This window comes from Sinocyclocheilus anshuiensis, unplaced genomic scaffold (assembly GCF_001515605.1).
Source record: "Sinocyclocheilus anshuiensis isolate Anshui unplaced genomic scaffold, SAMN03320099.WGS_v1.1 scaffold283, whole genome shotgun sequence".
Classification (NCBI taxonomy): Eukaryota; Metazoa; Chordata; class Actinopteri; order Cypriniformes; family Cyprinidae; genus Sinocyclocheilus; species Sinocyclocheilus anshuiensis.
The window spans coordinates 3894342-3908372 of record NW_015549605.1 but is presented as its reverse complement, the minus strand read 5'-3'; the positions used below and the strand labels follow the sequence as shown (position 1 = coordinate 3908372).

Below are 14031 nucleotides of genomic sequence, written 5' to 3'. Positions count from 1 at the left end.
AATTGAGCAAAAACAGTCAATATTTTGTCTAAAATCTAAGTCACTTAATTTTAACTTGTTTATTGAAATACTATTGGATAAAATCAGTGTCACATTGATATTGATATTCGGGGAAACATCATGGCCGTATAATGTTGCTTACCTAAATGATATTTTGTAAATATCTTTTTTTTTTCTACTGCAGTAGGCTATGCATCTATACATTTCTGCAAGTTACTTTGTGTGTGCCGTCTCTCTCACACACTCACTCAGGTTGTGCAAGCCTCATCTAGCAAGACATAAATATATTACCAGTCGTCGTTTACACTGAATTCAATTAAAATTAGAATCATTCTCACGCGAAACGACATGTTTACATGTCGTCCGTTTTACACTTGCCAAAAAGTGATTACAGACTCTACTTAGTGAGTGATATCATATCTCTGCCTCAATTTCATTCATGGTGGTTATATTTGATAGATTATAGCTCATTCAGTCATTTTTACCTGTTGAAATACCTTTAAATGGCCAATAAAACACATAAAATGCAGTTTTACACTTGCCAAAAAGTGATTACAGACTACTTATTGAGTGAACTGTTCTTTCTGCCTCAAAATGACTTGATTTCATTCATGGTTGTTATATATGATAGATTATAGCTCATTCAGTCCCTTTTACCTGTTGAAATACCTTTAAATGGCCAATAAAACCCATAAATTGCAGTTTTACACTTGCCAAAAAGTGAACTGTTCTTTCTGCCTCAAAATGACTTGATTTCATTCGTGGTTGTTGTCAAAAAGTATTTCAACAGGTAAAAAGTACTGAATGAGCTATAATTTGTCAAATATAACTACCATCATTTTGAGGCAGAAATAACAGTTCACTCAGTAAGTAGAGTCTGTAATCACTTAAAACATCAACGATGCAAAACAACACTGTAATCACAGTGTAAAACAGACGGACGTGGACGGCAATCAGTTTTCGGCAGACGATCAATTTTCGGCACAACACCGGCGCCGCTGGCAATAAAAGGATCTGCTCGGAATCGCAAGACGTGAGACTGACTGGCCAGTCACCGATCCGGGCCGGTCATGCGAAAAATCGGCCGATTCCGATCACTGGCCGGTCAATCGGTGCATCTCTAAAATAAATCCTATACTAGTCGACATGCATGAATAGGCGTGTATAAATTCCATAGCAGATCTAGACAGGTGGAGCTGGTGGAGGTGGAGGGTTTTAGGTGAAACCGCTTACAGCGAACACTGAGCCATACTATTTAAATGTTGCACAAGCAATCTCATTGGTTGCAAAATCAGCCAATCAGCTTGTGCTATGTAGTAAATGATGTGATTGCTAGCAGATTGCATGTAGATCTATATTTTTAATTAAATGAATTTCACCAGCCACAATCTGCACTGAAAATGTGAAAGACCATCCTTAGGTCATCTGGGCCTGTCCTTAACTGAGATAATAACCAAACCTTGATGGATGCAGAACTAAAATGGTGGATTGTTGCTAATATAGTAACTTTAGTTGATATGATGTTCTGCCACTCATATTCATTACCTCTTGTTCGGTTTCTGTCTTTCTCTGTTGGAGTGGGAGTTGGTGGTTCTTAGTAAATTGAAATGGAACCTGGCTGCCATCACCCCACTTGACTTTATTTATTCAACCAAATCATTCAAACGGCTGATTCATTCAGAAACGAGGCAAGTGACTGTCCTTATGAATGGACCACTGAATCATTGACTGACTCGATTCATTCAAAAACGTGGATTCATTCAGTAACGAAAGACCGCTGTATTGCTCTGAGACACACAACAGTCCTGCTGTGGCTTTGATCGGAAATATTTTCGTCAGCGAAATTGAGCAAAAACAGTCAATATTTTGTCTAAAATCTAAGTCACTTAATTTTAACTTGTTTATTGAAATACTATTGGATAAAATCAGTGTCACATTGATATTGATATTCGGGGAAACATCATGGCCGTATAATGTTGCTTACCTAAATGATATTTTGTAAATATCTTTTTTTTTTCTACTGCAGTAGGCTATGCATTCTGCAAGTTCTGCAAGTTACTTTGTGTGTGCCGTCTCTCTCACACACTCACTCAGGTTGTGCAAGCCTAGACATAAATCGTTTACACTGAATTCAATTAAAATTAGAATCATTCTCACGCGAAACGACATGTTTACATGTCGTCCGTTTTACACTTGCCAAAAAGTGATTACAGACTCTACTTAGTGAGTGATATCATATCTCTGCCTCAATTTCATTCATGGTGGTTATATTTGATAGATTATAGCTCATTCAGTCATTTTTACCTGTTGAAATACCTTTAAATGGCCAATAAAACACATAAAATGCAGTTTTACACTTGCCAAAAAGTGATTACAGACTACTTATTGAGTGAACTGTTCTTTCTGCCTCAAAATGACTTGATTTCATTCATGGTTGTTATATATGATAGATTATAGCTCATTCAGTCCCTTTTACCTGTTGAAATACCTTTAAATGGCCAATAAAACCCATAAATTGCAGTTTTACACTTGCCAAAAAGTGAACTGTTCTTTCTGCCTCAAAATGACTTGATTTCATTCGTGGTTGTTGTCAAAAAGTATTTCAACAGGTAAAAAGTACTGAATGAGCTATAATTTGTCAAATATAACTACCATCATTTTGAGGCAGAAATAACAGTTCACTCAGTAAGTAGAGTCTGTAATCACTTAAAACATCAACGATGCAAAACAACACTGTAATCACAGTGTAAAACAGACGGACGTGGACGGCAATCAGTTTTCGGCAGACGATCAATTTTCGGCACAACACCGGCGCCGCTGGCAATAAAAGGATCTGCTCGGAATCGCAAGACGTGAGACTGACTGGCCAGTCACCGATCCGGGCCGGTCATGCGAAAAATCGGCCGATTCCGATCACTGGCCGGTCAATCGGTGCATCTCTAAAATAAATCCTATACTAGTCGACATGCATGAATAGGCGTGTATAAATTCCATAGCAGATCTAGACAGGTGGAGCTGGTGGAGGTGGAGGGTTTTAGGTGAAACCGCTTACAGCGAACACTGAGCCATACTATTTAAATGTTGCACAAGCAATCTCATTGGTTGCAAAATCAGCCAATCAGCTTGTGCTATGTAGTAAATGATGTGATTGCTAGCAGATTGCATGTAGATCTATATTTTTAATTAAATGAATTTCACCAGCCACAATCTGCACTGAAAATGTGAAAGACCATCCTTAGGTCATCTGGGCCTGTCCTTAACTGAGATAATAACCAAACCTTGATGGATGCAGAACTAAAATGGTGGATTGTTGCTAATATAGTAACTTTAGTTGATATGATGTTCTGCCACTCATATTCATTACCTCTTGTTCGGTTTCTGTCTTTCTCTGTTGGAGTGGGAGTTGGTGGTTCTTAGTAAATTGAAATGGAACCTGGCTGCCATCACCCCACTTGACTTTATCGAACACATCCTGCACAAACTGCCCTTCCCTGAAGAGAGACTGACGCTGATCCGCAAACACGCGCAAACCTTCATCGCCCTCTGTGCAACAGGTAGGACCCGAGTTGAGTGACAGTGCACTGACTGCATTCGTCAGAAATGTGTCTGTATAAGCAGAAACATAGCCATTACTGTGCTAAAGATGTATGATGTGAATGTGTTATGATGCTTTCTGCCTTGTTATTTGTGTCTATATAAAAGTTTTGTATATTGAACTGGGTGTGTTTCTGCGGCCCTGCATCTGTTCAAGAGGCTGAGGCCTGAACACGAGCCAAGATGGAGGAGCCTTTTTGAGCTATTGCAAATGTTTTTGGTGTTTTGTCATTGCCTTTAACAATTTTCTCAAGTCAGGAATGTTGGTTTGCTGCACAGCTGCTGTACTGTGGCAGTCAGTCGAGTGTAGGGTGTTTGACCGTTGCGTCCTGAAATAAGCAGCACGCTAACACCAACAAACTTCCAGCATGGAATAGCTGAAGCTTTCCTCCTTGACTGAAAAATGAGGGCCCGGTCTCAGGATCTCAAGGCAGAGGAAGAGGAGGAGTAGTTCCTGGAAACCTCAGAGCCCTCTGAGAGATGAAGGGAGGGAGGAGGAAAAGGAAGGCTCTCCTCACTTTTCATTCGCAGCTGCAGGACGATTTAAGGGAGGTGGTGATGTTAAAACAGGTCTGAAACCAGAGAGCATGTGAACGTCAGGTTCAGGTTTGCTTGGAATTCAAAGCAGATGTAAGATACAGTGACTCCTCAATCAGATTGCATTAGCACAAGTGTTTTCTGGGAAGTTGTTTTGAAGTTTCTCACAGGTGAGTAATGTTCTAGGGAACGTACTGACCAGGTCACTGATGTTTCGGGACGTGTGTGTGCTTGTTTTTTGCTCAGATCACAGCTTCACCATGTACACTCCCTCCATGATCGCCACAGGATGTGTGGGGGCAGCAGTATGTGGCCTCCAGCCCGACCAGAGCAACCAAAATCTGTGGGGGGACAGTCTGACGGAGCTGCTGGCTAAAATCACCCACACTGAGCTGGTAAGTGTCCAGCATCTTTGTACTGTAAAAAAAGAAGTGAAACAAAATCTCAGTAGTTATATAGCAAATGACCATTCAAGATATAGTTTAACTCCGGATTAGCTCTAGTTTGTTTAGTTGTACAGTAATCCATTCATTCTGTGACATTTTATGAAAGAACAACTTCCTGATGACCTATTTTTTTTTCTTTTCTGTGTTTATGTATTTCCTATTAAAAAAGGAAGTTGGGACGGGACACATCTCAGGGTTCATCTGTTTATTTCAAGCAGTGTTGTTTTAATATCATTGAAATGCTATTTTGTTTTTATTAATATTTTCTAAAAAAAAAAGGTAATTTTAATTAATGTTTTATTTTTTGTTTGTTTTGTACTTTTTATCAGCTTTTTATTTCTATATAGTTTGTATTTATTTCCATTTTAGCATGAGGTATTTTGTTTTTTAAAATTTTAGTTTGTTAACATTTTTAATTTCACATAAAAAATAAAGATATAATAATTTTCTGATTCCAGATGTTTCAAGAGCTATATGTTCATCAGTAAAAATAGTTATGGAGGGGTAAAAAATAAATATGATTGTATTTTTTGACAAAGGTCAGAAAATGGCCTTTTTTATCATTTTAATTTAGATTTAGATTATTTCAATATATTAAAAATAAAGTATTACCTTAAACACTTTTAAGTTTGCTGAGGCCCCCTGGTTAAGAAACACTGTCCTAGAGACTGAGAGCTTTTATTAAATGATAGTTTAGCATAGTTTTCAATACTGAAGTCAATTTTGCCTGTGCCAAACGGTGGACAGCAGACATGTGCGTGTGCAGGACATTGATGCATGACTGTATGGAAATGGAGAAATGTGTCATTTTATGAATGAGTGTTTGTGTGTGTTCACTTCAGCAATGGTGAAGTGTTTTCAGAGCTGCATACTTGTGGTGAGACACAGGCCTCTCAAGCACATCTGTGGATTAAAGCGCAATGTCACACACACACAGACACACACACACACTCAGGCTCTTACACAAACTTACACATCTTGGCTTCAGGCTGTTTTGAAAGTCTCACAGTAAAACTTTTTTGAATTGGACCCAGAGAGTGAACGCCCCATTTAAACTCCTCACATACACTCATAAGGTTTAATACATTCTTTTCTCTCTCCTCAATGTAATGTGTTAAGTTTTTTCTACATTTTAAGTTCTGGAAAAAACACCACATGCCGCTGTTAGCAACCATTCCTTCCTGTGCCTGTAGCTGTCAGGACAACAAGGCCTGTTGTGGCTGTCTCAATTCGGTTTAGGGAAAGAACAGGTTTTAATTATCCTGAGAAAAAGACGAGAGTTTGATACGGGATCATTCCGTCAGACCTCCCACATTTCTGCAGAAAGAGAGACACAGATATCAATGTTTTATTGTTTGAAAGATAAAAGGTTCCAAAAAGGTTTTTTTTCAGTGATGCCATATAGAAGAACAATTTTTGGTTCCTCAAATAACTTTCCAGTAAACAGTTCTTAAAAGAACAATTTTTCTTAATGTGAAGAACATTTAAAAAGCTAAAGAACCTTTTTCTGCTATAAAGAACCTTGAAAGGTTCTATGGATGTTAAAGATTCTTCATGGAACCGTCGATGCCAATAAAGAACTTTAATTTTTAAGAGTGTACATAGCCCTGCATAGCCGATTGGCATAAAATCTGAAACAGTTCACAGCTTCATTTTGGCTAAGAACCGCCCATTTAGACAGGAAAAAAATCTATCTGACCAACATGAGAACAACAACAGTTTTATTTTATGTGGCATTTGGGGGCGATTGAATCTTAAACTGTAAACATGATTTTTTTTTTAAAGTTGTAAAAACAGATTATTGGAGCAAAAGAAAGTACTAGTTCAGTTTTTCTACTTCAAAATGTCATGTTTAATTCAATGTTGCTTTGTAATTAATTGAGGGAAAATATTTCAAGTAAATCCTACACCCATTTTTTGAGTCCAATTACTACAATAATCATTGATAAATCATTGAAGCAATTACACAACAGCATAATTGTAGTATTTAGAAAATTACGTACATCTTTTGTGCAGAGTCTCATAAAAATAAACCCCAAAAAACTTTGTCAACAGTTCTTAAAACAACCATTTTTTTTTGTTTGTGTTAAGAACATTTTTATAATCTAAAGAACCTTATTACACAACAAAGAATCGCTTGTGCAATGGGAGGGCTCCATGGATGTTAATGCCAATAAAGAACCTGTATTATTAAGTGTGAAGAACTTTGAAATGTTAAAAGGTTTTTTATTGGAATCAATGGTTTCCATGGGAAAACATTACACTAAGAAAGAAAATGGTTCTTTTAAGAACTGTTCACTGAAAGGCTCTTTGGGGAACCAAAAATGGTTCTTCTATGGCATTGCTGCGAAACCCCTTTATGGAACCTTTATTTTTAAGAGTACCATCTGAGGCTGACACTAGTGTGCATGTATAGTCCTTACCTTGGTTTCTTCTTCTTTTCTCTCTTTCTTCTAGGACTGTCTGAAGTCATGTCAAGAGCAGATCGAGCAGTTACTGACCAACAGCCTGAAAGAAAGTCAACAACAGCATCAACAGCAACAGGAGGGCAGAGCCAGCAACAAAGGGACGCAATCTCAAAACCTGTCCTGCACCCCTACAGATGTCCGTGATGTCAACTTATGATGTCAGTTCCTGTTCCTATCCACCTCCTCAGCCTAGAGATGATTCAGTTATTATTGTTACTGTATTTAAGTTTAATTGCAAAGCCACATTAGATGGTCATATGCGCATAACACAAGCTTGATGTTTTATAACGGAGCGAAACAGCTGCTGCTGCCGTCTCATATCTGCAGGCGGTGGCGTTTTACATACTTGAATTTAATCGAATTGGCCTCAAACCATGATTAAATAATGCAGTATGTTGTATATTACTTAACAAAGAGCATACATCTGTCTTGGCTATCATATGCAACTGTGTTATAATTATTATTATAATTTATGTGGTTATTTAATAATTATAATAATGACACCTATTATTGTTAAAAATATGATGCTTTTCATCTTACAAAATGTATTTGCTTAGTAATTCCCAGAGGCCATTTTTTAATATCATATAGGATGCATGTGATCCCACGAAAATGCTATTCTACAGATTGGATAGAAACATCCATCAGTCCTTTCAGAGGGATCTGTTTGCTTATCATAGAGATATTACTACAATGATCTGATGAGTTACTTCTCAGGTATAAGTAACTCTTATTATAGGATTATTTACAGTGAATGTTATTGCATGAAATAAGCATAAATGAATATGATAAACGGTTTCTATCCATGCATGGTGACCACCACAGCTTCATGAGCTCGCAGGACAGTTTCAGATGGACACTAAGCATGTAGCAAAGGTGGAGTAAAGGTGAGGTAGGGAAGGAAGGAAAGAGGCGAATCGAAGAATACAGATTGAAAGATTTTGCACGTGATTGAAATATGAACGGTTTTAGACAGGTGGTTTCTGGAACGCTCTATAATGTTTGTAATGAATGAGCGTGATGCTGTTTGCTCATTTGATCTGTTTGAACACTATCACTTAAGGGTCAGGGACACTCGCAATGCTGGAGGGATTTAATCTTTTGGGAGTCTTGAAATCCTTCTTAGCAAAGACATGATACAAATGCACTTTCAGATATCACCTCTCGCTGGTTATCCGTGGTATACAAGAGGAGGGTGAATCATTTCTAAGGGTTTTTTTTTTTGCATTGTTTTTCTTAAGTTATTTTTGTTTTGGGGCTGGTTTCCCATATTAGGTGTGCTTGCGGGTTATAGTTTTAAATTTAGACCAATAAATTTAGACCAAAAACTGATCTAACAGTCAACTTCCAATAGAAATGGTGAGGTTTGGCATGCCAAGATTGGTTGCGTTTTACTTTAGTTGTGTGGAATTCATGTCAGCATAGATAGGACAACATCAAATTTCATTAAATCACTTTATTTTATTATTTTATTTTATTTTCTCAAAATATCAGTCATCTACTTGAACTTTTTTCATATATAGGAAAAAGATATTTTGAAACATTATGCCATTTTCTTTTCTCTCTCCTCCTTAGTTTGTTCTTGCACTTTTGAAAATTGATTTCTTAAGTCAGTTATCTTATTATCAGTGGACCTAAAAGTAACTTAGAGGTGTGAGATGTTTGAGACGTTTACTTCAAATATATCACGTGTTGTGCTGACACAAACGTGCCATTCCAACACATCTATGCAAACTGTTATGAGTGTTTTTCAAACAATGTTCATTTTCATTGTTCACACATTTAAGTTTTGAGTGAGTTTGTGTGCTATTATATCCTTAAGTTAATTCTGTGTTCTTCCCATTCCTTTATTTCTGTGTAAATATTTGAACTTGTGTTCCAGTGCTGCTAAAAGAAAAAGAAAAATGAAAAAAGAGCTAATGCATATCTTAATTTCGGTTTCCATGTTGCTGCTATATCAGAATTATGTAACGTGTTTTCATGGTGGCTGCATTTCTGTTTTCTGTTTGCATTTACACTGTCAATTATTTTCACACATGAAGTGCCTTTGAGGTTACTCGCAGATATTTGCATGAACAGTCTCGCCTCATTTGTGCTTAATGTCATCTAACTTGACTGTTGTCTGACTTCTTCTTCTAGCTATTACTTTACTTTGTGATATGAAACGCCTTTTTTGTTTTCAAATAATGTTCCTGCCCACAGTCACAATACCTCACAGTACTTCAGTCAGAACTTTATAGAAGATTAGTAGGATTAAAAAGAGGCGTTGAAGCTCCTCAACTAGTTAGTTAACCTACAGGTTAAGCCTCCAGGTTTGTTCTTTTAGTAGCTTGTCAGATACACTCACCAAACAGCTATAACTGTATTGTCTTACCAGGTGGTAGATGTAAGACTGGGGCAATGCATCGTTTAGATACAAAATATTGTTTTTAATTTTGTTTTAATTATATTGAAGCAGCCACCCTTTGTTCCACCTAAACACCCAAAACTATCAGCAATACCCTCATTTTTGTTTTTGCCCTAGGACACGTACCTAATTTGGACCTATCGGACATTCAATTAAATAAATCTCAAATTGAAAAATAAAAACTGTTAAGTTTTTTTTTTCTTCAGGAACTGAATGACGCTCTTAATGTGAATTAGACCTAACGTTCTTTTGACACAGCTACGGTCTTAAGCAAGAGGCTTTACTCTTCAACTCAAAGTTAGTTATTCTCAAATGGGTTAGTTGGGTTAAACAGCTTATTGCTGACCTCTGGTGCTTAGAAGATGGGTTGGTTGCAGTGAGTTTGTAATTATATTATGTAATTATTTATATCGTATATTAAATGATGATTACATTTTAAAAAAAGTATTTTAAACAACATATGATTTATTTAATTTATGCAAATAAAACCAGTTGCACCTTTATGCCAATTTTAAGGGTCCATACATACAATTTTTTTTCGATCATCTCAGTCATCACGAAATGAATAAAAATTCACATCTACATGTCGGGGAAAGCTATTAACCATAATACTTAATATAATCTTCTTAGTTTAGGGATGTGTAGCCTACATGGTGCCTGTGTAATGGTACGTGAAAAGATCACATGAGAGACTTTTATTTTGAAACGCCATTCAACATCAATTTATTTGCAGCTCCGTTCACTTTGTTAATGTTCTTTAGCGTTTCTGCCTTCACACCACCTATTTTACCGCGTTCATGGAGGACTGATGCAGAGGAAGTATGTATCAAATCACGTTTTAAATGAATTTGTGTAGAGTTTAGAAGCTTTTTACCCCTAAAAACCAATCTATTCTTTCGTGTTTTATTAATTGTCGTGCGAGTTCTCCAGTGTAGAGGTTGCTATGCAAGTGTTTCTCAAGTGCACATTGCATGAAAGCCTCATATAACGTTAGTTTAACTGAACATTACAGTTGGCTAACATGGATTATAATACTAATAAGCTGACAAAGTGACAACTGAGTATGGTATAGTTTTATTCTCTTTAGACACAAAAGCTTTGCAGTCTTATTGGAGCCATTCGCATTCTTTGGAATCCTTTATGTGGCTGCTGATATTGTCTGCTTATACTTTCTGTTTTATTATGAAAGCGTATGTTTGGTAGAGGATAAAGTGCAGATAATGACACCATCAAAGGAAGGCATGACCTCCCTCATCGACAAGACCATAAAGCTGAGGAGAGAGGAACAGGCACGGCAGGTTGTCCTGGCATGGGCCGTGTTGAATATGTCTCTGGCTGGGATGATCTATACTGAGATGTGAGTTCAAGACATGCCCCTAATAATCCCTAATGTGATTGTAGTGTCTTCTGAACCACGGGTAACCAAGTCACCTTGTCTTTTAGGTCTGGGAAGCTTCTTAGCAGATACTACAACATAACCTACTGGCCCATCTGGTATATTGGTAAGTGTATAATAAGAGCTCAAAGCTTGTCAGTGATCTACTAGGTTGCTTTTCATCTGACTGGTTTTGTTGAACAGAGCTTGCCCTGGCTTCCCTGTTCAGTCTCAATGCGCTTTTTGACTTCTGGAAGTATTTCAAGTACACTATGGCCCCATCCACGATCACCGTCAGTCCAGGACAACATCAACTTCTTGGGCTCAAGGGCTCAGGTGAGTTAGTTCATCTGGAATGAAGTCTTTTGGGTAAAAACAATCATGCACAATGCTATTCCTCGAGGCAAAGACAATTTTGGCATACATTATTGTGTTATTTTACTCAAAAATGTGACGTATGGTTATAAAAGTAATCAATAGACTGATCAGTATGATGATTATTCCAATACTGGGTGAATATAGTCCAGGTGATGTTCACTGTTTCATAAAAGCATGAAACTTGGTACAATTGTACAGGTTAGGGCCCTAAACATTTTCAGAAATGGAGCCATCACAAAAACACCTCGTGGTTGCCATGGCGACCATTTTACCTTCCGCCATAACCAAATTATGTATTGTGTGTCATAACTCCTGAACCAAACATGATAACACAGAAAAGGTGATGTCTACCCCATGTTTTGATGGTCAAGGATTACAATGATACCATAAACATATAATGTGAGAAGGAAATCACAGCATTTACAAAATTCTATTTTATGGCTATTATTTTTTTCTTTCTTTGATACTTAACTAATATTTTCTTCAATAATACATTAAAAGATTGTTTTCAAGAATACTATCATATATTTCAGAGATATAAAAAAATCATCTCAGGTAAGTGTATTTCCTTACCTCTCAGGCAGAGTCAGGTAGGCGGTAGTGTGTTTCCAATACATTCTTGTTCTCTCTCAACAACGCTCTAACATCACACGCAGACGGCAACTCAATCAGGTGAACATTTGATGGTTAATTCAGTGACTTTATGAGAAGGATTACAGTGAAATCTCAGAAGATGCAGAATGAAATTTCAAACATATTTCATGTAAACTTAATTTACAATCACTCTCTGGGGCAGGGTTCTCTATTATGTTGTCCACAAGGGGGAAGCCAGAGTCCTGCATGCGGGCAGGTACACGCAGGTGAATCGCTGATATTTGGTGTAACGGGTGGAATAATAGTTATGTGTAGGGTGTGGTGCTGGTGCAGGCCGGACGTTGACAAGCACGGGTGGGTTGCGGGTCCAATAACCAAGACTATTTTGACCCGATCCAGTACACGCTGAGCAATGTAGCCAATCGCGCTGCCACTGATTGACAGCTGTAGTGATTATATTAAAGGTAGCGCTCTTTGCTTGCTTTCTGTGTTTAATCTGTTTACAATTTGAATAAAAGTTTTAATAAATGAATGAGTTTTGTCTACCTCATGTAGGAGATTTAATGCAGGTGTGGTTCGGGTCCCAGTTTTTATGTCAAATGGGTCGGCTATGGGATTAAATTAGTGTTGCTGTCAGATAATGTGTTTGGTGTTCTGTTAATTACTGCGATTGTGGGAAGTTTAATCTATTCACAATTTGAATAAAAGTTTTAATAAATGAGTTTTGTCTACCTCATGTAGGAGATTTAATGCAGGTGTGGTTCGGGTCCCAGTTTTTATGTCAAATGGGTCGGCTATGGGATTAAATTAGTGTTGCTGTCAGATAATGTGTTTGGTGTTCTGTTAATTACTGCGATTGTGGGAAGATCATTTCACCAGCCAGGAAAGGTGAACGAAAATGCCTCTCTGTGATGTTACCAACAATTTGAATAAAAGTTTTAATAAATGAATGAGTTTTGTCTACCTCATGTAGGAGATTTAATGCAGGTGTGGTTCGGGTCCCAGTTTTTATGTCAAATGGGTCGGCTATGGGATTAAATTAGTGTTGCTGTCAGATAATGTGTTTGGTGTTCAGTTAATTACTGCGATTGTGGGAAGATCATTTCACCAGCCAGGAAAAGTGAACAAAAATGCCTTTCTGTGATGTTACCACGAGGCATCGCTTACTTGCAGATCTCAGGCTTCTGGAAGGAATGTAGATTTGTAAGAGTGAGGAGGAAGTAGGAGGGTGCTGAGCCTGTGGCTGTTCTGTACGCAAACATCAATGTCTTGAACTTGATGCGAGCCGCAACCGGTAGCCAGTGCAGGGAGATAAAGAGAGGAGTGAAGTGGGCTCTTTTGGGCTTATGGAAGACCAGTCGTGCCGCTGCATTCTGAATCATTTGTCGAGGTTTGATTACCAATGACGGAAGTTCAGCCAGAAGAGCACTGCAATTGTCCAGCCTAGAAATGACAAGGGCCTGGGCAAAAAGATGTGCAGCATGCTCTGTTTGGAAGGGCCTGATCCTCCTGATGTTGCGCAATGCAAACCTGCATGATCGAGCTGTCTTTACAACATGGTCCTTGAAGGTCAGCTGGTCACCAGAGAATACTTTTTGATGAACCTAGCAGGATGATGAAATCATGCTGTAGAGTCGGAGTGGCAGGGAAAACGAGATACTCAGTCTTTGCCAGGTTGAGTTGCAGGTGATGTTCCTTCATCCATGCCGAGATGTCCATCAGGCAGCCTGAGATCCATGCAGGTACTATTGGATTGTCTGGTTGAAATTAATGATAGAGCTGTGTGTCATCAGCATAGCAATTTTAGGAGAAACCATATGCTTGTATAATGGGACCCAGTGATGTATTGTATATGGTGAAGAGGAGGGGTCCAAGAACTGATCCCTGCAGAAACCCTGTGACCAGTTGATGTGATCTGGATACCTCTCTTCCCCAGGAAACCCTGAAAGACCTACCTGTGAGATAAGATTCAAACCAGTGGAGTGCAGATCCTGTGATGGTAGACAGGAGAATCTGATGATTCACAGTGTCAAAAGTGGCAGATAGATCCAGCAGAAAAAGAACTGATGATTTGGAATCTGCTTTCGCAATCTGCAGGGCTATACTTACTGACAGTAAAGCAGTCTCAGTTGAATGGTCGTTGCTGAAACCTGATCGGTTAACATTCAGTTGGTCATTCTGTGAAAGAAGTAATGTAACTGTGTCTATAAAGGTGTGAACCAAATGGTCCAT

General features: G+C 38.0%; 2 protein-coding genes across 3 annotated transcripts in view; both read left to right on the top strand.

The window, feature by feature from the left end:
- LOC107658897 (G1/S-specific cyclin-D2-like) overlaps positions 1 to 7528 on the top strand; it is a 12495-nt gene extending 4967 nt beyond the window's left edge. Inside the window, exons 4-6 of the mRNA XM_016447610.1 lie at positions 3398 to 3554; positions 4378 to 4526; positions 7035 to 7528. Of these exons, the coding sequence (XP_016303096.1) occupies positions 3398 to 3554; positions 4378 to 4526; positions 7035 to 7202 (474 nt within the window). The 3' untranslated portion in view covers positions 7203 to 7528. The remainder of the gene's footprint in view (positions 1 to 3397; positions 3555 to 4377; positions 4527 to 7034) is intronic.
- A 2647-nt stretch (positions 7529 to 10175) lies between these two features.
- The window catches only part of LOC107658886 (transmembrane protein 209-like), a 10808-nt gene continuing 6952 nt past the window's right edge, over positions 10176 to 14031 (top strand). Inside the window, exons 1-4 of one of the 2 annotated variants that reach the window (XM_016447594.1) lie at positions 10176 to 10271; positions 10642 to 10809; positions 10896 to 10954; positions 11032 to 11163. In XM_016447594.1, the coding sequence (XP_016303080.1) occupies positions 10261 to 10271; positions 10642 to 10809; positions 10896 to 10954; positions 11032 to 11163 (370 nt within the window). In that variant the 5' untranslated portion in view covers positions 10176 to 10260. Of the gene's footprint in view, positions 10272 to 10370; positions 10514 to 10641; positions 10810 to 10895; positions 10955 to 11031; positions 11164 to 14031 lie in introns of those variants that run through there. The other variant, XM_016447595.1, reaches the window with a different exon arrangement.